The sequence below is a fragment of the Mobula hypostoma genome, chromosome 17 (assembly GCF_963921235.1).
Source record: "Mobula hypostoma chromosome 17, sMobHyp1.1, whole genome shotgun sequence".
NCBI lineage: Eukaryota > Metazoa > Chordata > Chondrichthyes > Myliobatiformes > Myliobatidae > Mobula > Mobula hypostoma.
Window position 1 is genome coordinate 47,272,487 of NC_086113.1, and position 27,361 is coordinate 47,299,847.

The 27,361-nt window shown below is 42.2% G+C and overlaps 1 protein-coding gene across 2 annotated transcripts in view; it reads right to left on the reverse strand.

Moving 5' to 3' along the window:
• Nucleotides 1-27,361, reverse strand: part of eepd1 (endonuclease/exonuclease/phosphatase family domain containing 1) — a 143,520-nt gene that overhangs the window by 34,939 nt on the left and 81,220 nt on the right. For both annotated transcript variants that reach the window (XM_063069856.1, XM_063069855.1), the window contains exon 3: nucleotides 16,457-16,508. In XM_063069856.1, the coding sequence (XP_062925926.1) occupies nucleotides 16,457-16,508 (52 nt within the window). The remainder of the gene's footprint in view (nucleotides 1-16,456; nucleotides 16,509-27,361) is intronic.

Consider the following 27,361-nt stretch of genomic DNA (forward strand, 5'->3'; position numbering starts at 1 on the left):
TAGACCATAGCATAGTTTCCGCAACTAAAAATCTTGCCTGACATATCTGTTGGAATTCTTTGAAGAAATAACACGCAGGATAGACAAAGGGGAATCAGTAGATGTTATGTACTTGGATTTTCAGAAACCTTTTGCCAAGGTGCCGCACATGAGGGTGCTAAACAAGATGAGAGCCTGGGTATTATAGGAAAGATACTAACATGGATAGAGCATTGGCTGATTGGCAGGAGGCAAAGAGTGGGAATGAGGGGGGTCCTTTTCCAATTGGCTGCCAATGACTAGTGGTGTTTCACAGGGGTTCGGTGTTGGGACCACTTCTTTTTATGTTGTATGTCAATGATATGGAATGTGAAATTGTTGGCTTTGTGGCCAAGTTTGCAGACAATAGATGGAGGGGTAAGTAGTGTTAAGGAAGCAGAGAGGTTGCGGGACCTAGACAGATTAGGAGAATGATTAAAGAAGCGGCAGATGGAATACAGTGTCGGGAAGTGTATGGTCATGCACTTTTGTAGAAGGTATAAAAGCACAGATGATTTTCTAATGAGGGGAGAAAATTCAAAAATCTGAGGCGCAAAGGGATTTGGGAGCCCTAATTAGGATTCCCTAAAAGTTAATTTGCAGGTTGAATTTCAAGAGGACTAGAATATAAAAGCAAATATGTAATACTGAGGCTCTGTAAGGCCCTGGTGAGGCTTCACTTGGAGTACTCTGAGCAGCTTTGGGCCCCTTATATAAGAAAGGATGTGCTGAGAGGATTCAAGGACGTTCATAAGAATTATTCCGGGAATGAAAAGGTTACCGTATGAGCAGCGATTGAAGGCTCTGGGCCTGTACTCACTGCAATTTAAATATTGAGGGGGGATCTCATTGAAACCCATCGAATGGCAAAAGGCCTAGATAGAGTGGATGTAAAGAAGATGTTTCCTTTGGTAGGGGAGTCTGGGACCATTGGACGCAGCCTCAAAGCAGAGGGACGTCGATTTAGAACAAAGATTAGGAGGAATCCCTTTAGCCAGAGGGTGGTGAACTTGTGGAATTTGTTGCCACAGGCAGCTGTGGAAGCCAGGTCACTGGGTATATTTAAGGTGGAGGTTGATAGGTTCTTGATTCGTTAGGATGTGAAAGGTTATGGGGAGAAGGCAGGAGAATGGGACTGAGGGGGAAACGGACCAGCCATGATGAAACAGCAGAGCAGACTCGATGGGGTGAATTGCCTAATTTTGCCCATATGTCTCATGATCTTGAACTGGGGTCCGGGGGTCCGTGGATAGATTCCAGAGGGTCCATGAACTTGGATGGGAAAAAAAATTACATCTTTATTTTCACGAACCTCTAACTGAAATTTAGCGTTCCCTTCAATGATTAACATAGGCAACAAACCACAGTAGTATTAGCAGCATTTGTGATTTTGTCACCAGTAGAAATCACAGATATTTTCACATCACATAACAGTTGTTACAAATACTGCTTACATCTCTACCTCGAACGTGATCGCAGTCTTTCTCTCATGCGACGCAGCTGGCCAACTTGCAGGCAGCCCTGCGCCTAGTACTCATTCAGCCATCAAACAGTGAAGTCGCATGTTTTTATGCACTGATTTGCTGCTACATGATTGTCAGATAAGATATTTGCATAAGCAAGCAGGTACACAAGTGTACCTAATAAAGTGGCCACTGAATATTCATGTCACTGTTCTGCCCCAATGGTACTTACAGTTTATCAGAACCAGATTTAATATCACCAGCAGATGTAGTGAAATTTGTTGTCTTTGTGGCAGCAGTACAATGTAATACATAATAGCGAGAAACATGAAACATTATTATATTAATTCTGTATGAAGATTTTTCAATTTTCCACCTCATTCCTCAAGCAATCACCTCAAGATTATTGTGTCCAACATTGAAGCTTCTGTTTCACTTGCAGTAAATCACTAAAAAGCAGCTTTCCTGGAAATACACAGATTTATTTATTTTAGCAGGACCTGAAGGAAGACCTGTCTCAGCGGGTACTGCAAACCTGACTCTTTCTCTTTCTCTCACAGAGACACACACACACACACACACACACACACACACACAGTGTCTCATACTTCATGACCTTCGTCAACTTGAGATCTAACTACCTGCTGACCTTAGCTAACCAGACAGAATCAGCCTGGAAATGACTGTGCCCACACACCCACCCAATCACTAGACTCAGCCCCAATCATCAGTAGCACCACTCCTGGCCACCCATCCCTAACTGTACCCAAGCAACCACCAAATCAACCCTAACACCAACTGAAAAGACCAACTGCCAAAGAAAGCCAATGCCCTACAACCCCTGTCACATGACTCCCTTCCTGATCAAATCCCAACACTTCTCCATTCCTCCAGGTCCTCTTTCCTGCCATAACTCTGATCCTTGCCCCACTTCTAGTCTTTCCCAGTGTGTTCTGAGTTGAAGAAGCACGATGGAATAGCCTTTACTATTCGTGGTCTTCTCCATAGCCCCTTGCATTACTAAGTTTACGAACTGCAAGTCGATGGCCATTCTGCATAATGGAGCTTTGGAGTTATTTATACACTTGGTGGCCACATCAGCAACGTGCACACAGTAATAAAATATCAACCAAGTAATCTGTTGGGAGGCTCTAGGGGAGAATGCTTCAAAATAGTCCTAATGGAATCTTTCACATTCATCCAAGAAGGCTGAAGATCATTGTCTCATCTTAAAGCCAGCAACTTAAAAACTGTAGCATGCCTTCAGAACTACAGAACTTGCCTGGGTTACTCAATAATCCCTGTACAGCTTGAACTCTCAACCTTCTCACCAGAAAGTATGAAGTTGAGCCTCCAAGCTGCACCTGATGCATTTGACGTACATCAAGTCCAAATTTAAACAAACAAGATGCTGGAGGAACGCAGTGGGTCAGGTTGCATCTGAGGAAATTGGACAGTCCATGTTTGAGATCAAGTCTGTCCAGATAAAGAGTCTCAACCCGAAACATTCACTGTCAACTTCTCTTCACAGATGCTGCTCGACTCAGAGTTCTTCCTGCACCAGAGTCCAGTAACTACAGTTTCAGTCCAAATTTACTTTGCCAACTATTTGTACATTCAATTAGATGGATCTTTCAATCCAGTTGCATTCTGCTGTCCAAAGGAAACCTTGGATGTTGTCCACAAGGGGTGTCAATGAGCTTGGAGGAAATTAGGTTGATATAGCAACTGAGCTAGCAACTCGGCCTCATGAAAAACAGACAAAAATGCTAAAGAAACAACAAGGTTGCCACCCGATGCACCACAAGGCGCGGAGAGGAACAACATACCCCAGGTTAGTAGCTGTCACATCTTTCTCTGACATGTGAATTAGTACTCATAACACACAGTTACATGGCTTTGTAACAATATACTCATCTTGTTATTTACAAATTTTGATGATATAAAGTCATTTTTAAAGAAAGAGCATGCAAGCATGCAGTAAGTTTCATGATCGCAGGACATCCCAAACCACTAACTGATCAGTAAATGTAGTGTATTGCCATGTAGAATGCAGAGCAGTCATCTCTCACTCTGCAGCCTCTCACTCAGTGGAATAAGGTAAGCAACCAATTCAATTCTACTCAGTCCTCTAACCCAAAGGCAAAGTACCGTGACGCCATTCATTTTGGCAGGAACAACACAAAATGGCAAAATAAATTAACATAATATAATTTTAAAGAGGGTTGTAGGAAGAGGCATCTGGAGATATATATGCATTCAAAACTTTGAATAGACAACCATATGCGATCCTCACCTTTATAAAGTAAAAATTCAGCTACTTAAGTCTCAGTAAAACCATGCAACAACCTGACAGTCATTTAAAAAAAACTCAGCTGGTTCACTAACTTCCTTTGGGGGATTGTTTCGGTTATCTTTGCCCAGTTGGGTCTAAATCTTGCTTCTTGACTTGCAGCAACATGAATAGCTTTTACGAGTTCTCTGAAGTGCCTTGTGAGGTACTCTTGCTGTGTGCCCACCACGAATTGGCATTCATTTCTGATTTTGCCAGCAAATCCCAAATTCTGGGAATGAATATATTTTTCTCCTGTCAGATTCCTTCTTCTCCAGTCCTGAACCTTTCCTTCCCACTTGGCTTCACTTACCACCTTCCAGCTAGCCACCTCCTCCTCCCATCTTTTCATTCTTGCGTCTTTCGCCTTCCATTTCAGTCCTGAAGACGGGTCTCGGCCGAAGCGTCGACTGTTTATTCATTTCCATAGATGGTGCCTGACTTGCTGAATTCCTCCAGCATTTTGTGTCTGTTCCTTTGGAATTCCTGCATATACAGAGTTTCTCCTGTTTATATATTTTTTTTTAAAGCACAGGAAGGGAATGATATTCAGAAACAATGGTTATGTCCCAGCTGCAGAACTGGGTCATGTCAAGTCGGATCTGCTCTGCTGCCTGTACTCAGTGTTGATTCTTTACACTTGCCCTTTCAGTCAAGCTCCACATGTCTGTTCTGATGACAGCGTCTCTACTACTTGTGTAAAACAGGGGGGGGGGGGCTTCACAATGCTCAGTGAGGACATTATTGCGCTGCCCCTGGGCTCAGGGATGAGTCCAGCTGGAGTCCAGCTGTAGGGCTGCACAGCACCTGGCCTCTAATTGCCCCCTTAATTCAGCCTTACGGGGTGTCAGAAATGAGCAGGCGCATGGAGTTGTCAGCCTTCCTCTATAGCAGGATAGGCAAACAGCAAGGACATTGACAGATGCTGTCAGCAAGTCTAGGAATCACGTTGAGTTGTGGAATTATGATTAGACAGTAGGTGGCCGCCGAGTATATTCCAACCCAATCCTATTCCCTGTAGCCCTGCCATTGATTTTCCTTCACATGACTAACCAATTCCCTTTTGGAATCCTTGACGCTCTTTGCTTCCATTGTTCTTCCAGACACAGCGTTCCTGATTTTAGCCACTCTCTCCAAAATAAGCATTTATTCCTCACATCTGTCCATCACTGTCCAGTCCAGTCCTTGAGCTACTGGACCCATGGACAGCTTCTTTGTATCTGTTTTGCCACAACAACAATCTCTCACTCAACGTCAACGAGACCAAGGAGCTGTTTATTGACTTCAGGAGGAGGAAACTGGAGGTCCATGAGCCAGTCCTCATCAGGGGATCATGGGTGGAGAGGTTTAGTAACTTTAAATTCTTCGGTGTTATCATTTCAGAGGATCTGCCCTGGGCCCAGCATGTAAGCACAATTACAAAGTAGGAACTGCAGCACCTTTACTTCCTTCGAGACTTGTGAAGTTTTGGCATGACATCTAAAATTTAGACAAACCTCTGTCGATGTGTGGTGGAGTATATATTGACTGTTTGCATCACGGCCTGGTATGGAAACACCACTTCTCTTTGGCAGAAAATCCTACCAAAAAAAATAGTGGATCTGGCCCAGTCCATCATGGGCAAAGCTCTGCCCACCATTCAGCACATCTATATAGAGCACCATCAATGACCCCCAGCGCACTGGCCATGCGTTTTTTTACATCTCTGATGCTATCAGGAAGGAGGTACAGGACCTCAGGAACCATATCTGTTCAGGAACGATTATTACCCCTCAACCAACAGACTCTTGAATCAATGGGGATAACTTCATTCGTCCCATTACTGAACTGCTCCTATAACATTTGGTCTCATTTTCAATGACTCTTCACCTCATGCTCTTGATATTTATTGCTCATTTATTATCGTTGCTTTTTTAAATTTTGTATTTGCAATTTGTTGTCTTTTGCACACCGGTTGTTTGTCTGCCCTGCTGGCGCAGTCTATTACATTTCTTGGACTTTCTGAGTCTGCCTGCAAGAAACTGAATCTCATGGTTATGTACGGTGTGATATATGTACTTTTATAAAAATATACTTTGAATTCTTTTGAAAACAGATAAGATCTTGCACATCTCTATCAGACTTTTCCTCAGTCTTCTTTGCTCAAAAGAGAAGAAATGTTCTCTAATCTAACCTTGTCCCCTCATCCAGTCTACTAAATCTTTCAGTGCCCTTGCTAGGACTTTCATATCCTTCTTCAGGTTGGATGACCAGAATTACAGTACGTGGATTTCTCGAGCTGTAGCCTAACTGGTGTTCTATAAAGATTTATTGCAACTTCCCTGGATTTTTTTTTATACTTGCCTTTAATTATGAACATTCAAATGATTTGATAATTCCTTTTAAAACTACTCCCTCAACATGTCCTACTATTTTAAAGATTTATGCACATGCACAGGTCCCTCTTTTTCTGTACATCTTTCAGAACTGTCATTTAACCTGAATCCTCACTCCTCATTCTTTCTGCTGCTAATTTCACACTTCCCTATGAAATTCCATTTACCACTGTCAGGCTTCTCCTGGTCTACTCTTCAGTGATCATATTTGCAAAGTTTTGTACCATTGCTAAGTATGGAATCACATTCACATCCAAGTCACACCCTGCACGCATAGGGAATTACCCAACTAGGATAGGGAACACAGTTGGGAGCTGGTGGGGAAGGGGGAGGGGGGGGTTGTGGGTGAATGAGCAACAATAAAACAAGCTTGTTCTCACTGAAGCTGAGAAAGCTTTGGCAGAGGGTTCAAAATCTCGAAAGGTCTTGACAAAGATAAAGGAGAAAAATATCACGAATGCCAAAATGGTCAGTTATCCAGATGTGACGGATAAATGACTGCATTTTAAAAATCTCCAGTGGCTATAATAATCAGAATGTAGTGCTTAAAGGGTGGAAGCAGATAAAAAAAAAATAAACTTTTAAACTGGATAAATACTAAAAAGAAAACAAAAATAACATCAGAACTGTGAGGAAAGATTAATGATTTGGAATAATTGGATAATTCCTTAAACGAGCTGGCATAGGTATAATAGGCCAAATGGACTCCTGCCTCATATTTTTGAAAAACAACTCTGTTTTGTTTTAGTTTCTTCATGCAAGAAAATTATTGGCCAAGGCAGAGGGCCCTGCTCTCCTCAAATTAGTGTAAAGGGGGAGAGGGGACCTCCATTTAACAGCTCACCCAGAAGATAGCACTCTGACAGTACTACGCTCTCCAAGTGCTCTCTCTGCCAGCCAGAAATATGCATACATACAGGAGTCCCAGTCTATACACAGAAAATTCAAAACACCTACTATCACAGCCCTAATTTTCTTGCAACTGTCAGCCATCTCTCTTCAAGTTTGCTCCTCTGAATCCTGCTGACTTTTGGAAAGTCTATAATATAATTCCATTAACATGGTCACCCTTTTCTCATTCCTCAGTTCCACCCATATAGCCTCAGTAGGTGTGCCTTCCAGTCTGTCCTGTCTGAGCACTGCCATGACTCACAAGGACAGCACTCCTCCCTCTATAACATCAAAAACAATGGAACTCCAGAACATCAGACTCAGGTTTAATACCGCTGGCAAAGGTCATGAAATGTGTTGCTTTGTGGCAGCAGTACCTTGCAATACATAATAATAAAAACTATAAATTCCAATGTGTGATGTATATATAAAAAGAAAATTAAATAAGAGGTGCAAAAAAATAGGGGGAAAATACTGAGGTAGTGTTCAAAGGTTCATTGTCCATTCAGAAATGTGATGGCGGAAGGGAAGAAGCTGTTCCTGAAACACTGAGAATCTCTCTTTGGCCTCCTATACCTTCTCCTGGATGGCAGCAATGAGAAGAGGACACGACCTGAGTAATGAGGGTCCTTCATGATGGATGCTGCATTTTTAAGGCATCACCTTTTGAAGGTGTCCTGGATGCTGGCCAAGCTAGTGCCCATGATGGGGCTGGCTGAGTTTACAACTTTCTGCAGCTTCCACCCGCCCCCCACCCCCACCCCCTGATCCTGCGCAGTGGCCTGTCCATATCAGACAGTGATGCAACCAGTTAGAATACTCTCTGTCTGGTATGGAGAGAACACTGCACAGGAGCTGCTAATCCTACCTCTCCTGCAACCAAGTCCCATTAATGGCTATAATGTCATAATTCCAAGTGTTGATCTATGCTCTAAGCTCATTTGATTTACCTACAAAGCTTCTTGCATTGAAATAGGCGCAACTCAGAACATCAGTGCTGTGCTGCTCAACATTTTGGTTCCTGTCTTTGTACGTAGACTTTCCCCACAACCATTGTACTAGCTGCCCTGGCACTCTGAAAATGACAGAGTACAGTCTACAGCACGTTTGTACAACATTATAGCCACATCTGGTACATCAGATGTTTCTTTCTAGCCAAACCAAGTGCATCCAATAAGCCCACAAGGACCAGGTAGATAGGTCTTCCCAAGAGTACAATGCAAAGGGCCATTTAACACGCAAAATAGTCAATAGATTAAAATCCACGACAAGATGTCAGTAGGATGAAAAAACCAGTTTATCAAATCTTGTGGGCTGGACATGGCTTTAAAGGTGACTCCTGGCAAATTGTGCTGTCAAATTCAGACCTGGGAGTCAACATCCCATTCTGTAAATGGATCCTCATCTTCAAATATAATCAGTAAAGATAGGCAGCATCGTCACTGCCATGGTTATTAACACTGGTGCTCCTCAGCCACTACTCTACAGCTTGTACACTCACAACTGTGGTCACATTGTGCTCCAACTTCATTTAAAGCTCGTAGATGTTACCACAATGGGCTGCACCTCAAATAATGATGAGCCTGAGGACAGGCAGGAGATAGATTAGTAACACAGTGTCATGTCTATAACTTTTCCTTCAATGCCAGCAAAACAAAAGAGCTGGTGATTGCCTTCAGGGAAGGGAATAATGCACATTTCTGTCCACACGTTTCTGTCGACATCAGGGCTTCCCAACCTGGTGTGCCTGGACTCCTTGCTTAATGTTATTGATCCATGGCATCACAAAAGTTATTGATCCATGGCATCACAAAGGTTATTGATCCATGGCATCACAAAGGTTGGGAACTCCTGGTTGACATTAACTGGACTCCTTGCTTAACGTTATTGATCCATGGCATCACAAAGGTTATTGATCCACAGCATCACAAAGGTTGGGAACTCCTAGTTGATATTAACTGCTGAGGTTGAGAGCTTCAAGGTTCCAGTCGAGAACATCACCAATAGTCTATCCTGGTTCAAACATGTAGATGCCACAGCTAAGAAAGCTCACCAACACCTCGACGTACATCCTCAGGAGGCTAAAGTAATTTGGCACGTAATGTTGCTGCACGTAATTTTTTTCACTGCACATGGGCATAAACGTTGTTGTGCATATGACAACAAACGTAACTCGATTTAAGGTGCACTTCTATTGATAGGAACCCAGCATCTTGAAAATGCATTCCCTTTTGCTGACGGATTTACAAGCAAAGAGAGCATATCGTGTGCCAAGCACTTTCGGTGACTTCTGTTTTCAAAATGTGACAAGGAAGGAAACCCTGCCATTGTGTCACTGAATCGATATGGCTCCAAGAAAACTACAACCAATTAAAATTACTGTTTCATTTGTTCTTCTGAAGTGTTTTAGAGATGTAGCACCTCTTCAGAACCCATCAGCCCTTACCAATCTTTATCAATATCCCACAGAAATCATTCCATCTGGACACATCATGGATGGTACAGCAACTGCTCTGCAGGTGGCTGCTGGAAATTTTAGTGAATTGTGGACACAGCTCAGCACATCAAAGAAACCTGCCTCCCCTCCACTGACTCTGTCTATAATTCTCACTGCTCACCCCAGATGCTCTTTCTTCTCTGCTCTCCCATCGGGCAAAAGAGACTAAAGCCTAAAGGCATGTGCCACCAGGTTGAAGGACAGCTTCTACCACTGATATAAAGATGGACCCTTGACTTCACAATCTAACTCATTATGGTCTTACAAAGTTTATTTATTATCAAAGTATGTATAGTTTACGTAAGGATCTAATTCCCTATAGGCAGCCATGAAACAAAGAACCCCAATAGAACCCATTAAAAACAAAAGACCAAACATCCAATGTGCAGACAGAGAAAATAAAACAAAATCATGCAAACAACAAAGCAAGCAAACAGCATTTTGACTGGTTTACGGTGCCAGGCTTCGCTGCAGCTGATTCAGAAGTGCACAGAAGCCAACTCAGAGGGCCTCAGTCCAGCACAGAGTTGTGCAATCCCAACAGAGCAGGGAGCCGAACCGGCCCATCTCTCACCTCCGGCCCCAACACCCCAACCATTTCAATCTGGCCCGGCGCTTAAGTTGTTCAAACTTCAGGTCGTTCCTCGCCCAAAGGCTCGGGCGCCTCGATAGGGCCAGTATCCGGTCTTTCCAATTCGGTTTGGCTCTTAAATCGATCAAACCTCAGACTTTTCCAGCCTGCGCTTACCGCATCTCAGACACCTTCTTGTCTACCTGCGCTGCTCTTTCTCGCTAACTGCTACACTTTATTTTGTATTCTGTTTTATCTCGTACTATCTCAATGCAGTGTGTAAAGAATCACTGTGCATGAGCAGTACACAAAACAAGATTTCCATTTTAGCTCGGCATGTGATAATAAATCAATTCCTATTGCAGGTAACAAACCAATAAAGATTTTCTTGTTTGTCAGCCAGTGGAACATCAACTAGGCTATTACCAAAAACTAGCATTGTCTCATCATGCAAATGACTAGAAATGGATACGGATGGCTAAGATAAAGCATTTCACCTAAGTTACCATTTTACAAGGGATGATTGATAAGTTTGTGGCCTCCGGTAGAGGGCGTCAATTTTAGAAAACCTAGCACATTTATTTTTCCTCCATTTACACACTTAGTCCAGCGGTCATGGAGCATACAGATCCCTTCTTTGTAGAAGTCGGCATCTTGGACCTCCAGAAAGTGGTCCACAGCAGGGGTGATTGATAAGTTTATGGCCTAAAGTAGAAGGAGATGAGTTATACAGCTCTCGTTACATGCACGTGCAGTTCAACTCTTTGAGTGATTATGCAGAAAGTTTGAAGTTAATAACTCTTCTCCTTCCATCTCAGGCCAGGAACTTATCAATCACCCCTGCTGTGGACCACTTTCTGGAGGTCCAAGATGTCGACTTCTACAAAGAAGGGATCTGTATGCTCCACGGCTGCTGGACAAAGTGTGTAAATGTAGGAAAAATAAATGTGCTACGTTTTCTAAAATTGACTCCTCCTGCCTTAGGCCATGAACTTATCAATCACTCCTTGTATGTGATTCAGGTGGTCTTTCTGGCTGTCCCAGAGAAAATGCTGTGTATCATTGACCTATGGCAAATTTTAAGCCAGGTGTCAGAGTCCCTCCCTCCTCCCTCCCTTTCACAGCGGATACTTCTAGTTCAGAATGTCCGGGACAAAGAGTAGGAGCCACAGAGAAGGGCAAGAGCAGCAAGAAGCAGAAAGTTAATGTCAGCAATCTTTACAGACGCAAGCACTTCAGGGGTCATTATGAAAGTGACAGCATACATCACACTGTACATAGATCATGATTTATGGAGCAACGTACACCACAAACTTAATCTGTGTTAAAGTTCAAGGGCAGTTATTTAGAGGAATTGAAAGTAATTTCCTCTTCTGATACTTAGTGGCTGTAATCTCAAAATAGAATCCTCTAAATCTCATTTTATCTCTCATTAGGCACCTGGAATCGCTGCAACTGATTTACTTATTTTTAGCCAATGGCTGCTCCCACCCACCTCCAATTCATACTTTCCCATCCTTTGCCCCCTCTCAAACAAGAGACCAACTTTTCATTCCTCGGTCTGATTAACATGTGCTGCAATCTCAGAAAAATGATCTCAAAGTTCTCTCATTCGCATCAAATCCATACTGGCATAGTGCTTAGTCCATTTAACAGAGCATATTCTAGGTTTAGTTACAGACGTCTATGACCTATCCATGTCAGATTTATATCCACTCATTATGGTCATTGACATAGCAGTTCAAATAATTCCATCCCTTGCTGATGTTTGCGCCACTTACAGAAACCAAACTCTCTATCCAGCTTCAGCCACCAAGTACAACACAGAATCTGCAAGGATAGGCATCATTTTGTCACCTTGAATTGAATTTCTTCCTTATCGTTCAAAGGCTATTATTTATCAAAGCAAATTTTTTAAAATGCAAAATGATAACAGAAGAGAGCAAGTTCAAGATGGCATTGGTTTAAAGAAAAAGACATTTTTATGAGAATAGTTATCACGTCCTATTAGTGAGATTCTCCAATTCTTATAAACATATGCTTTCCTAACTTTTATCTGGCAGTCTACCACAAACTCCAAAAAACACACAAGACATAGCACAGGAACGGGCTATGCCAGTCGAAACTAATCTCATCTGCCTGCACATTGTATCTATCCCTCCACCCAGCCTGCTCACATGCTTGTTTAAATGTTGTTGTTATGTCTGCTTCTACCATTCCCACGGCAGTGCACTCCAGACACTTGCCACTCTCTGTACAACAAAAATTCCCTCACACTTTCCTTTAATTTTCCCCTGGCACACCTCAAATCTATGCTCTCTAGGATTTGATGTTTTCATCCTGGGAAAAACACTCTGACCATCTACCCTATCTACACCGCTGACCATTTTACATGCTTCTGTCAGTTTGCCTTTCAACCTTCGAAACTTCAGAGAAAACAAGCCAGGTTTGTCCAACTTTTTTTTTTAGCCAACACTCTGTAATCTCTTCTGAATCTCTTAAGCACCGTCTCCAAAGCTTCCACATGCTTCACGTTAGGCAGTGGCTGAAATTGCACACAATATTCCAAACGTGACCTAACCAAAGTTTAATACATCGCAACAAGATCTCCTGGTGTTTATATTCAATGCCCCAACCAAAAAAAAGGGGCAACTATACCGTACGTCTGCTTTGTAAACCTATCCACTGACGTTGCCACTTTCAGGGAGCCATGGGCTTGTACTCCAAGACCCTCTGAACATCACAGTTCCTGAAGGTTCTGCCATTTACTCTATACTTACCATGCATATTATGCCTCCAAATAATTTGCTATTAATCTGAAACAAACAAACATTCCTGTTGCGATAATCAGCTGCTTGACTGGTTAATCCCAAAGTGGAAAGACGGGTTGACGGGAGGACAAGCAGTGAGACACTACAGATATTACTAGCCTACTGACACACGCTGTGGAAATAGTCCATTAGTTTTTGAAAGTGTAAAGGGTAACAGAAATAAAGTATCTTAATTACATCTGAACTCCTAGCCAACATTTCAGATTTTAAAATTTTCATCCTCCTGTTTAAATTACCCCGTGGCCTTGTGCCTCCTCCATAAGCCCTACAATTGTTCTGGGTTTCTCTCCGTCTGGCCTCTGTAATCCCCACCATTTCATCTCAATGTCAATATAATGCCTTCAGTTATCTATCCCAAAACCCTGGAATTTCTTCCATCAAAGCTCTGGAATTTCACATTTATACAACACAAACGGGCCCATCAGCCCACCACAACCACGGTTTTCCTTCCTCAAAGCTCTTTGTCGTTCTTGTCTTCTTTATTACCATCTATACGACAAAATGCTGACAGCCCAACCTCTTGCCTTCATGTCCTTTGATGCAGCTACAAGCAAATTCTTGGGCAGGAAATACAAAACCAAATGCCATTGTCGCTGATGCTGTAATGTCAAATAACACCGTTTCAGATGGCGCTACCGAAGGCATATGACAGCTTACTGGTAGTTTGAAAGCAAAGAAATTCAATTAAAAACATTACTAACAACACCACTTGAAATACTCAGTTCTCAGTGCTCAGTTCTGGTCACCCAACTACAGGAAGGGTGTGGATGCTACCGAGAGAGTGCAGAGGAGATTTACAAGGATGTTGCCTGGATTGGGAGCATGTATTATGAGAATAGGTTGAGTGAACTCGGCCTTTTCTCCTTGGAGCGACGGGGGATGAGAGGTGACCTGATAGAGGTGTATAAGATGATGAGAGACATTGATCATTTGGATAGTCAGAGGCTTTTTCCCAGGGCTGAAATGGCTAACATGAGAGGGCACAGGTTTAAGGTACTTAGAAGTAGGTACAAAGGAGATGTCAGGGGTAAGTTTTTTTTGCACAGAGAGTGGTGAGTGCATGGAATGGGCTGCTGGCGATGGTGGTAGAGGAGGATACGATAGGGTCTTTTAAGAGATTTATGGACAGGTATATGTAGCTTAGAAAATTAGAGGGCTATGGGTAGCCCTAGGTAATTTCTGAAGTAAATACATGTTCGGCACAGCATTGTGGGCCGAAGGGCCTATATTGTGCTGTAGGTTTTCCATGTTTCTATAACACTTTATTTGAAGTAAATTGTGGTAAACTATCTCCGCAAACAATGAAGAGGTGAGTGAGTTCAAGATGTGCCATGCTAGTACACAGCAAAGTTGATGCAGTAGGAGTTGCAGCTGTACTAGTTGGAGTGAACAATTCGGAAAGGAGAAGCCAAGGCACAGCGGAGGAATTCCAATGCCTATCCAACTATCTCAGCTGCACGGCTATACTGCTCTACACGCTGAGCCCACTTGAAGAGATCGAGCAGCGAAATCTAGGCCTGAAGCGAATCACTCGGTGACGTGTACTAGGCCACTGGACCGATTCGCCACAGTGTAGCCTGGGTCCTAACATGAGGTACGGTCCGCTGATCGGACAATTTAAACGCTGGCCCAGTGAGTCTGGGGCTTCTCTCTTCGTGACACCGAGGCTGTGAGACTGCCCCGACTGCTGTGCTTCATGTCTGTGAACTTTGTGGCGATTTGCCCCACTAATATGATGAACTGAATAATGAGGCTCTGGGTCTACGCTGGGGATTTGAATCTTAAGGACTCAATCTGGTTCGCAGTGCTATAGCTGTTGTTTTTCACTTCTAATGCTTGCATGATTTGTGCTTTTCTCCCCCTTCTTTCTCCATGTATTGGGGGTTGGTCTTTTTTTAAAAATTGGGTTCTTTCATGTTTCTTGCTTTGCAGCTGCCTGTAAACAGACAAATCTCAAGGCTGGATAATTTATACATTCTTTGATATTAAACGTACTTTGAATCTTAACACCAATAAATGTTGAATATATTTACAACTCCACTTGTGTACGCTTTCTTTCAGAATGCAAATCAGGTCATGATTCACTTTGGCAGCAACCCTCCTGTACCTTAGCTCAGCAGTTTTCATTTTACTTGCTCATGACAGGAAGCATCCTACTGACACACGTTGTGGAAAAAAGGCTATTAGTTTCTGGAAATGTAGAAGGGCAATATATAAATATAATCAACCAAGAGTTTTATTGCAAACAGTCCAGTGCCTCATATGCTCTCTCCTGGGAATATGAACAATAAGCTTTAGCAGAGATACTGTAATTTAATAAAGTTCAATTCCAGGCCATGAGAGAATTGGAGCAAGGAGGTTAAGTGAATGAAGTGCTGAAATGTATGGGCATGTGTATATATGACGGCATCTATAAATCTATCAATAGCCCGCACCTAATGGCAGAACCTGGGGCTCACCACGATCCCAGGCCAGTGCTACAGTCATGTCTCTCTTTTTAAAGCAGGTTGGTGTCTGCTGAAGCTGTGAAAGGTGTTTTCAAAAAGGACATTTTCTTGAATTTGTGCTCTATGCCACCAGGAAAGAGGGTATGTTAACATAAGAAATGCCAACACCAAGATCCCAGACTTGATCAACACGCATGTGTCACCAATCATGAACCCCGGGGTTCAATGCATGGGTGCACACCCCCTGGTCTCCAGCCTGGGTCAGCCAAAGCCGTTCTATGGAGCTGACAGACAGCTGCTGAGGCCCTTGAAACACCAGAACTCCCATCTCCACCAGAGCCAGAGATACTCAGCGCCAACTGATGCAGCTTCACTCTGATTACAGAACAGAGCAGCACAGAAAGAGGCCATGATGTGGTGTCAAACTAATTAAACTAATAATTAAATGCCTAACTAAATTAACTCCTTCTGCCTGCACAATGTTCATTTTTCTCCATCTCTGCATATTCAAAAGCCTCTCAACCCGCTCTATCGTACTTACCTGGTGGTGCATTCCAGGCACCCGTCACTGTGTAAAAAAAATTGCCCCGCACACCTCCATTGAAGTTAACCCCCTCACTTTAAACTCAAGAACTCCAGAATTAGAAATTGCAACCCTAGGGAAAAGAAACCAGGTGTCTATCTTTGCCTCTCATAATCTTAAAAACTTTTATTAGGTTTCGTCTCCACTATTCCAGAGGAAACATCAAAAGCTTGTCCAATCTCTCCTTATAACAGATGCCCTCTAATCCAGGCAGTATCCTGGCAAATCTCTTTTGCACCCTGTCCAAAGCCTCCACATCCTTCGTGTAATGGGGCGACCAGAATTGAATGCAGCCGTATGTGAGTTTTATTATCTATGGCTTTCAGTGACTGAGCCAAAGGAACGATGATTGTTCTTGAATGACCTGTCAACTTCCATTAGTTGAACCATTCTTGCAAGATTTTCACAATTATTTAAAAATAAACAGATGGTTTAAAAAAAAACTTACCTTTTCCAAGACTTCTCGATCAGTAATTTCTTGCACAGCTAACAACTTAATGCTGGAAAACAGAGAAAAAAAAACAAATCATGAGTTTTTGTTCCCCCCTGAAATAGCAGAACACTTGTACATCAAGACATTTTGGGGATTTCTACGGTTCATTACATCATTGCATATAAAATCCTTAAAGACAACACCGCAAATATTTCCCATGGGAACTCACAGCTACTTGCTGAAATTTTTAAAATCGACCAAGTGACAAATGAACACTTTCTTTAGCGAGTTTTCATTTTTTTAAAAAGTACCATTACACTAGTTTACAGAGACAGTGCATTACTTTGCTTTAATTCTAATGATACATGGTAAATTCGGAAGAGAAAGCACGCCCTGTGGGGATCACACTGTGGTAACATTATTACATCATTACATCACAGTAAACATGCCTGCCCACATCCAGCTCATGTGCAACATCCACACCTTCTCCTTCAATGGCAACTCTGCCATTCAAAGTCCAACTCTAACGTCAAGTCCCCTGCCAAACTAAGGAAGCAGTTCAATGTCGGCACATTGACGGGCTTAGGGTCTCTGGGCAGGAAGAGTGGCACAGCTCGTACTTCACAGCTCCAGAGATCCAGGTTCAATACTGAACACTGGGGCCTCCTGTGTGGAGTTTACACCATTTCCCTGGGATTTGTCCAAGTGCTATGGGTTGGTAGGTTGCGCAGGTGAGTGACAGATTCTGTTGAGGAGTTGGAGCAGTTTCTTTTCTGTGAGCTGGAACAGACTTCAATGGGCTGAGACGGCTTCCTTCTAAGTTTGTAGAAAAATATGGAAACATGGGGAGGACAGGATGGAGCCTGGCAAGATGGCGCCAGCGAACAACGTGACCAACGGCGACAGTTCACAAAACTACTTCTTTTACTACCACTTCTTTCGAATATGACCCTACTGCAACTGGAACCTGAGTTGATGGTGTGTTTTTGGACTGGTTGAGCCATCTGGCGCTTTGCTATCTCCACGGGAGTTTACAGCGGAGTGCGCAGCCTGGAGGCCTGGATTCAGGGGCAACTCCATTGCCTCCCTCTGTTTGAGGCATTGGGGGCACGACCCCATGATCAACTCCATTGCCTCCCTCTGTTTGAGGCATTGGGGGCACGACCCCATGATCAACTCCATTGCCTCCCTCTGTTTGAGGCATTGGGGGCACGACCCCATGATCAACTCCACTGCTTCTCTTCGACTGAGGCGCCAAGTAAGGTTGAAGTTAAGGAGGATAAAAGCAAAGGACAGGCAGGCTTTTGGCGCTGCCTGCCTGTGTTTGACCGGTCTTCCTCTCTCTCACGCTAACCTGCCGTCGGAGGAAAGTGCAGGAGACTTTAGTTCCATGCTGCAAGAATTGATCGGCGTGGCTATGGACTCGTTTTGGGGGACTTTGAGGTTCATGGTGCATATATTTCTGGATTCTGGTTACTCTTTTTTTTTTGCTGTTTTTGAGCAGTTTGATCGGGGCGATCAATACGGAGGCGCTTCAGTAGTGGGCTAGCGGCACAGCGCTGAACTGAACTAAACTGAATAATACTGGCCTCCTGGTTTGATGTTTGACATTCTGTGTGTCGCTTTTTGCCGTTTACACAGCTTGTTCTTTCACGCATTGGGTGACTGATGTTTCCTTCAACGGGTCCCATGGTGTTTCTTTGTTCCTTGTCTATCTGGAGAAGACAAATCTCAGAGTTGTATTCTGTATACATATTTTGATGGTAAATGTTGGAATGGATGATTGAGTCATAAGGAAAGATTGAACAGGCAGCATTTATTTCTAAACACAAAATAATCTGCAGATGCAGATTATTATTATTATTCCTGCTGGAATGCAGGAGTTTGAAACTGATCATATGCAAGTATATAAAATTATGACTAGCATAAATAGTCAGAATCCTTTTTTCTAGGGCGGTGGGGGTCGAGAACTAAAAGACACAGATTTACGATGAGGGGGGAGAAATTCAAAAGAGCTCTAAGGTGGTGGTAGAGGCAGATACTATTACAATGCTTGCAACATTTAAAAAAGGGCTTTTGAACAGGTCCTTGGATAGGAAAGGAGCACAGGGAGAGAGTCTAATGGGATTAGTACGGACAGGCATCGAGGTCAACAGGGACGAGGTGGGACGAAAGGCCTTGTTTCCATGTTATGCATGGAAAGAGAGATGTATTAGGACTAGTAGATTGGGAAGGATTTTGGTGAACCAGATGAGTTTGTCCAACAGTCTGGTTTATTTACTTCTGCTATCACAGTGGAGTGTGGATCAATAGTCCAGGGCTTTGGACACTAGTCCAATGACTTAAATGCAATGCTGCCATAGGCAGGGGCTTATAGCTGGCTTTCTGGATAATGAATCAGAAGTGGGAGCTCTGCTGAATGTTTCCCTGCTTCAGCCCAGTCAGAACCAATAAAGGCTGTGAATGAAGCCAGAGGTTTTCTTTCATCCTGAAGCATATCCAAATGTTTTTTTTCCAAAGTATTAATGGCATATTGTTCTGACAGCACCTTAAACCCTCTCTAATTGCACTCCAGATAGCAGCAGCAGAACTTAAGTACCCAGGATAGAATATTTATACTTGATCAAGAAATTTGACAAGCCTGGCTTTGTTGTTTTGTCACTCCAATGAAAGCGGGTGTCTGTTTCCAAAGCTGTGTGTGCTCTGATCTGAGGGGTTAACACTAAAGCTTTCCAGTTTTCAACACAAGAACCAATTTCCCCTCATCCTGAAATGTCAGTCCACTTCCCACTGCCAGCTGGCTCAAATTCAGTTCATTACATTACGCACAAAGTTCACTTCACTAATTTGAGTGCTTTTTTTGTATTTACATTTACTTAATTCAGCAATAATTAATGAATGCTTACTCAGATACAGTTATTAAAATGTTTCCAGCTAGTTTGCGATCATAAGTGCACAAGATGCTGAGCAAATATGCAGTGGAAATAAATATTGATTTAAGAATTGATAGCTTCATAACATTTAAAAAAAACTCCGGGGTTACTTAGCAACACAGTCTTGATTATGGGAATAATGAACAAATCTGAAAATTTATAAACATTACTTGGCAAATTTTGTCTCTGGTTTTTAAAGCAGCAGAGTTTCAAAGTCCAGACTAGATATTAAATAAATGTGCTCTAGTGAGGTTGTTCAGAAATTATGTCAAAATATAACAATGTTCAATTGGAATTAAGGCAGTGCTTGAACACAGATGGATGGACACCACTGGGGAAGTTGGACTTCCTCATTCCTTGAGAGCAGTTTGAAAGTTTAATTCTCTACTCTCCAAGGCAATATTACTGGCTTCTTCTTTGCAAAAAGAAATCAACAAAATCAACCCTATTCTTGTCTGAATTCTAAATTATTAAAACTACAACCAGTACCTGGAATCCCAACAGAACAAGTTCAATAGTCAATTAATCAGAATATGATTAACAGATATATGGTGGTCATTTTATTGCATATGCAGTGGTCCTCAGACATCGTATCTCTCCCTTCCTTCTCCTAAACTGTACCTCCCCCCCATTTCAACAATCGCCTTGATAAAAACACATCCACGTTGGCATTTCTTGGGAAAAGGTGGAACTTTGGGATGCCAAGTTAAAGAAAAGCCGCAATAAAACTCATTTACTTTCACTTCCCCCAGAAGCACTATTTAGACTGTCAACTTGTACGCTGATGTCACAACCACAGACTAAGCCATGGCAACAGTCCAAGCAATACCAAACATGAAGCTCACAACAGCTGAAGACATGGAAAATATTAGAGAGACAGGAGTAGTCAAAAGCCCTCCTAATGCTTTTGCAAGTGGCATCAAACGGAAGAGTCTATACATGACCTATGAATGAAAAAATCTGGCATCAGTACGTAGGCTTCATACATGCCAAACACTCCACTGAAGAACTCAAGCTCGAGACCACCGTGCTCACTCTCGCACACATGGCTACAATTTGGACGCAACCTGTGCTGTCTCCCAAGATGCATCAGAGCATTTCACCGGGCTGTACTCAGCACCACCTCCCACACACACCACAGCCTCTATGGGAATGGACAAGGAAAGCAATTAATTGGGAACAAAACCAAAACCCTTAATTGCAGCTTTAAGCATCATCTTGACTTGTTTCAGCACTGACCGTGGTTACAAACAGTTGTGCAGAGAAACATGAGAAAATCGATGCAACTCTTCTGCAAGTACTAACCATGTACATAAAGATACAAGGGCTTCATTGTGTCTGAAAATACTTTTAAAGGACCTATAAGAAGTGCATTCACTAACTCATTGAGAACTCTGCAAAGCTTGGCACCACTACCACAGTTTGTTTGATATCAGAAATTAAGAAATCAATAGAAACACTCAGTGTTGATTTGTAACCTGAAATCATTCAGGTGTTGGCTTTGATGTAGGTAGCAGTGGATTCCCTGACTATTACTAAGGCTTGAGAGGGCCTTGCTATTCCTCCATCTGTACTGATGCTGAGGTCATTGATGATGTGCATTGTTCTGTTTTTTTGCGATGGAAACGGCAGTCAGCAAACAGTGCAACTGTGGCCGTGAGCCAGCAGCTCATGGTCATGTGCCATGGAATCAGCTGACAGCCCTCAAAAGCTGTTAACAGATGTAAAAGGGTGCAGATGTGAAACAACAGTACTGTTCATGCAATATCAGCTGCCATCCTCCCTATGTGACACAGTGGCAACACTTCAGCAGTACTCCTCAGGTTGTAAAAGGGGTTAAGGAAATGTTATCTTCAATGGCTCAAGAAAGATTCGGAAAGAATTTTTCACACATTAGTGTTTACACTGCAGGCTGGACAATGCAATGCAAAAGGCGAACAAAAATAATTTATAATGAACTCTACCTGTGTTCCTAAAACTTTAACTCTCCCTCTTCCAATCTCACCACTTTGGCATTTCTTTCTGCACCACTATCCCTGCATCAGCCGGTTGTTTTGCACGTTACTGTATTTATGATTACCGGGTACACTGTTTACTGTGAGCTTCACGCAAGCAAGGAGCTTCATTACACCTGGGTGTATACCTCTAGAATAAAAAATATAATGATGGAAGAGCTGTATCCAACTTGAAAGAGTCATCCAATCCTAGTAACACTCAGCTTCCTAGAGAGTAAATTTTATGCTAATACACACTTAATATTCCTGACAGCAAGAAAGGAAGGAATCCATCTGCAGCTTAGTAAATGAAAAACTGTATCCCTGACAGAGGCTGCAAAGTGAAACCTTCCAACAGCCTCCTCCATTTTATTGATTATTACAAGATTAGGGCTTCGTTCAATTTCTGAATGGACATTGAGCCCATGAACACTACCTCACTAATTCTTTAAATTTCTGTTTTTGTCTTACTTATTTAACTATTTAATATAGATATACTGACTGTAATTCATGTTTTTCCCTCTCTAATGTTATGTATCAGATTATACTGCTGCCACAAAGGCAACAAATTTCATGTCATATGCTGATGATATTAAACCTGATTTTGACTTGCCCAAAGATCACATATTCTATATTGAACCACATCCCTGCACTGAGTTTACAGCCTTTAAACAGTCACTAGCAAATTTAACTAACGAAACATTGAAAAATGCACCAAAGATGTTGCAAAGAGACACCTCACGGTTACACCTACAATACTGGGGTGATGTAAACTCCTGATTTGCTCCAAATTCCCCCCAGAATCATGTCAGAGGTCCAGTTACTACTGGAAGTCTATTTCTCCAAAAAAAAAACACACATTTAACTTAAATCAAAAACATGGAAGAAATTGTCCTGGTAAACATGAACTTGTTACAGACTAGTCCCGAAGATGAATTGCAACAACAAAGTCATCCACTAGTACTGATAGTTTGGTAAAATCCATAGCCTCCTGGCTTACTAATGGGGAACCCATTGGAGACTGTGGAGACTTTACCTTCCTCAAAGTAAATTTATTATCAAAGTACATATTCATTTTCTTGAAGGCATTCACAGTAAATAGAGAGAAACACAACAGAATCAATGAAAAAACCACACATGCCAAACAACGTTCAAAAGATAAAATGTGCAAAATAATAAATAAACAAATAAACAAGCAAGCATAAAAATCAAGAACATGAGTTGTAGAGTCCTTAAAATTGAGTCCACAGGTTGTAGAATCAGTTCAATGGTGGGGTAATTGAAGTTAGCGCTTTTGGTTCATGATCCTGATGTTTGAGGGGTAATAACTGTTCTTGAACCTGGTGGTGTGGGACTTGAGGCTTCTGTACCTGCTTCCCAATGGCAGTACTGAGGAGAGAGTATTGCCTGAATGGAGGGGGTCCTTGATGATGGATGCTGCCTTCCTGCTACAGCAATACTCCCCACCCCCCTGCCTTCCCAGTCCTGGAGAAGGGCCTCAGCCTGAAATGTTGACTGTTTATTCACTTCCACAGATGCTGCCTGGCCTGCTGCGTTCCTCCAGCATTTTGCGTGTGTTGCATTACTTGTAAGTCTGCTCAATGGTGGGGAGGGGTTTACCTGTGATGGACTGGGCTGCATCCACTAGTTTTGCAGTTGTTTCCATTCAAGGGCATTGGTGTTTCCGTACCAGACCATGATGTAAATAGTAAATATATCTCCACCATGCATCTACATGGAGGTGTTGAGGCTGAGGTTTCAATAATTTCCAATTAAGTTTGATTTTAGGGACTAAATGTGGCAGTCCATTTCAACAGCAACAACTAAGTTTTCATTTCAACTGATTCGTATTACCTCCCCCCCCCCCACCCCCACTGGCTCCTTTCCCTTGGACTGGCTGTCAGACAAACTATTTAACCATCGAACCAAATATTAACCCAAGACTGAGTTACAATCTGTGAGAAATTTAGACTAAGTATTGAAGGGAATTAGTAACAACTAAAAGCCAACACCAAATTGAATTTTAGAGTATCCAATTATTCTCATCAGCTTTAGCTAATATTCAATTGAAAAAAAAAGCATGCAATTTATTAGTCTAGGAGGATGATGAAATGCAAAACTTTACAGAGAGGAAGCATGTCGTGCAAGCTCTTTGGGTTTCCTTCACTTAACTGTGAGTAAATTACTTGGAAGATTTTCTAATTAGGTCTGCAAGATTTATAATAACGTTTAGTCATAACTGTAACTAATGGGCATTCCCTGTTCCTTGTAAAGATGAGTCATGCCCCTGATATTTTTCCAGCCTCACACACCCCATCATCCCTGAAAAAAAACAATCCAGAATTAGTTGGTAGATGTTCTGTGTAAAATGCGTTTATCAGAATTCACCAGCACTGTATTAAACCACAAAAGCTTCCACTCTTGCAAAAAAACTCAATTTATACGGTCTCAGATTTTGTTGAAAATACACGCTGAGGCACTTTATTAAGTACCTCCTGTGCCTAACGAAGTGGCCAGTGATTGTCTGTGGTCTTCAGCTGTTGCCCATCCACTTTGTGTTGTGCATTCAGGGATTTTTTTTGCACATCACTGTTGTAATGAGTGGTAATTTAAATTACTGTCGCCTTCCTGTCAGCTTGAACCAGTCTCCCCGTCCTCCTCTGACCTCTCTCAATAACAAGGCACTTTTGCCCACAGAGCTGCCGCTTACTGGATACTTTTCTCTGTAAACTCTGGAGACTGGTGTGCATGGAAATCCCGGGAGATCGACAATTTCTGAGATACTCAAACCACCCTATCTGGCACTAACAAGCCAGAACCAACAGGCTCCAGGAGAGCTTCTTCCACCAGGCCATCAGACTGATTAACTCATGGTGAGCTGAGTGTATTTTTATGTTACATTGACTGTTCTATTTATTATAAATTACTATGATTGCACATTGCACACTGAGAGACATACTGTAAAGATTTTTACTCCTCATGTATGTGAAGTATGTAAGAAATAAAGTCAATTCAATTCATTTCATAGTCAAACTCACTTAGATTACATTTTCCCCATTTTGATATTTGGTCTGAACAACAACTGAACTTCTTGATCATGTCTGCATGCTTTTATACATTGATTTACTACCGCATGATTGGCTGATTAGATATTTGCATTAACGACGTGTACAGATGTACCTAATAAAGTGGCCATTGGGTTTATATCTGTTGAATCTGCTTTCTGTATGTTCCTTTTGCACAGAAGTTTTCCCTGCTAAGAAATAAATGAAGCCCTTGTGTAATTTTGCTGACCCTTTAGAAAGCAAGTAAAATGTTCTGAACAGTATGATCATGAGCAAGGGCAAGATTTTAAACCCGTGGGACAAACACATACAAGGGCTTTGCATCCCCACTTTTCACATATTCATTTCTGGATGATGATTACTATTTCCCTCACATCTAACCTTTCACACCAGATGTAGTCATTAAGCAATACGTCACCCATCCACTGAGGAACACCTACAGTACACATAAGAATTAGAATCAGTCAGGATTACGAAGGTTTGAATTAATTGGACAAATCTGTACTGGATAAAGAGCATGCATTTGCTTTTTATAAGATTCTAAAAGGGACTAGATAAACCGCTTCAGCTTTACTGGAATAGAAACAAAGTTCATGGTCTGTGTGAAGGAATGTAAATTTAAACATGCCTGTGGAAAGAAGTTCTAATGAGTGGGCAGACTACGAACTGGGCTCTCCAAGGAGACAACAGCATAACTAACATTGAGACACTAAAATGCAAATTAGTTTGTCTTTGTGATAATATAGAGGGGTAAATTACAGCAGGATGTGGGTAGTTGTACACACAATATTCTGGAGGAACTCAGCAGGCCAGGCAGCATCTGTGGAAAAGACTAAACAGCTGACGTTTCAGGCCGAGACCCCTCTTTAGGACCTGACAAAGGGTCTCGGCCCGAAACATTGACTGTTTACTCTCTTCCACAGATGCTGCCTGGCTTGCTGAGTTCCTCCAGCATTGTGTGTGTGTTGCTTTGGACTTCCAGCATCTGCAGCAGATTTTCTTGTGTTTATGATATGTGTAGCCTATTGGTGAGGTCAATCTAAAGCCTTCTCCCACTTCTGTTTTCACTGTGTACCACGGACTGGAAGGAGACAGGTTCTCAAAACTGATTTCTACGATTTGTTATACTGTTATGGTATCATGTGACAAACAGGATGGCAGAAGCACAAACTGATGGTCAGAGCTTTTTTCCTGCCTCCCAATTCCAGTATCAGAGACGCATCACGCAAATTAATCCCCAGTTTTTTCACTTGCATCCCCCATTACCACAAAATCATTCATGTTAATATTTTGCATTTTAAAAATTTCAAGCTGAAAGCAAAATAAGCCTATGTTAAAGATTGGATATTAAGAGCAATAGTTATATTCTTCCTTGCATAATTTGTTCTAGAATGCACAATATTTGAGGTGTTATGCTGTGGCCAGACAAACAGCATCTCTCCTGAGACATTCCTGTCATCATCAACTCACAGGTGCGGCTGCAGTTTAACCAGTATACAGTCAAAATAAAAGACAGGGCACCCCACGAAGACAGGTGATCGTTGTCTTAAGCTCTCTGGCCTTAACTGCTTCCCTCAATATCCAGCTTCTGCAAGAGCTAAGTTGCCACCAACCGACCTGTCCCACATCTTAACCTTAGGCCTGTGCTGACAATTTTAATTGGATCTAGCTTTTGCTTAAAAAAAAGGATTGAAATAAAATGCACATTATTTTATTCACCATTCCTCAGAATCCCAATTTCAATAATGTTCGGGATTAATCTGAATCAGGGACATATCTGTACAATCTGTAAAGTTTCTCATCATTATAAAGAACTGCACATTAACAAACCAGCTGATGATTGACCTCATTGATCCCAACAGAAAAACTGCCCAACCCATTTGAAATAATGCACAAGGTGCTTGTTTGTTCAAGGGGAGGGGCTTGATAAGTATTAAATTTGACTGTGAAAAGAGCAAAATGGCAATTCAGGTGTGACAGCTGCTGTACCAAGACAGCAAACCTCTGGCCACTAAACAGTCCTGCAGAATATGCTGTATATGTGATACTAATACAGTTACCATCACACTAAGCACTCTGTTTGACTTCCTTTGTCGAAGGAGCTTGCCCTGGAACTTTGGACTCGGAAACATCTATTCAGAAAGTCAATGAAACACACATTAGTCTCCTGTCCGCAGCTAACGCCCTCACTGAGCACATCTTTTATTTCATTAGGTACATTATTCAGTAAAATGAACCTCTCATTGCTGAGGTCATTTTTATGAATGGCGAAGCACTGTGGTGGGCCTGTGCAGCTGCTGTTTGCAATTGGCAGCAACTTGGGACCTGTCTTCAGTGTCCTAAGCATGAGTGTAGGAGATTGCGGCTACTTCAACGACCCTTCCCAATGTTGAAAAATTGGATCCAGTCTCAGCCACAGCAACCTCTTACATCTACAGGTTGTAAGTTCAAAGCACCTTTACCCAAGGATGATACTCCCAATACGACGCAGCTTTGCATGCACCGTAACTTGCATCATCAGTTACCACGCCCTGGTGTCCTGATCTCGCAGATGAACGTAGAAATACAGTCACGGGATCGTTGAAGCAGGGAAGCAGACTTCCCACCTCTTGCCAAAGATACCCAACCAATACCCCAAAGAGATGTCTTGGTCATTTAGCTCATTGGTATTTCTGGTCCCCTTTGTCCTGAGCAAATTGTATACTATGTTACCTGTATGACAGTGGAAGGTGATTGGCTGTAGAGCACTTTGAAAACTGTTGAGGCCAGCAAGCTCACTAATAATATTAATGTCTTCTTACCTGTTATTTCTAGTGATGTCAGCAAAAAAAAAAACACAAAAGACAGACAGCTGACTTGACCCAAAATTTAAAATCACTTTCAAATCTTCTCTTCCTCGAAAACAAACACAGACAACTTCTGATAATC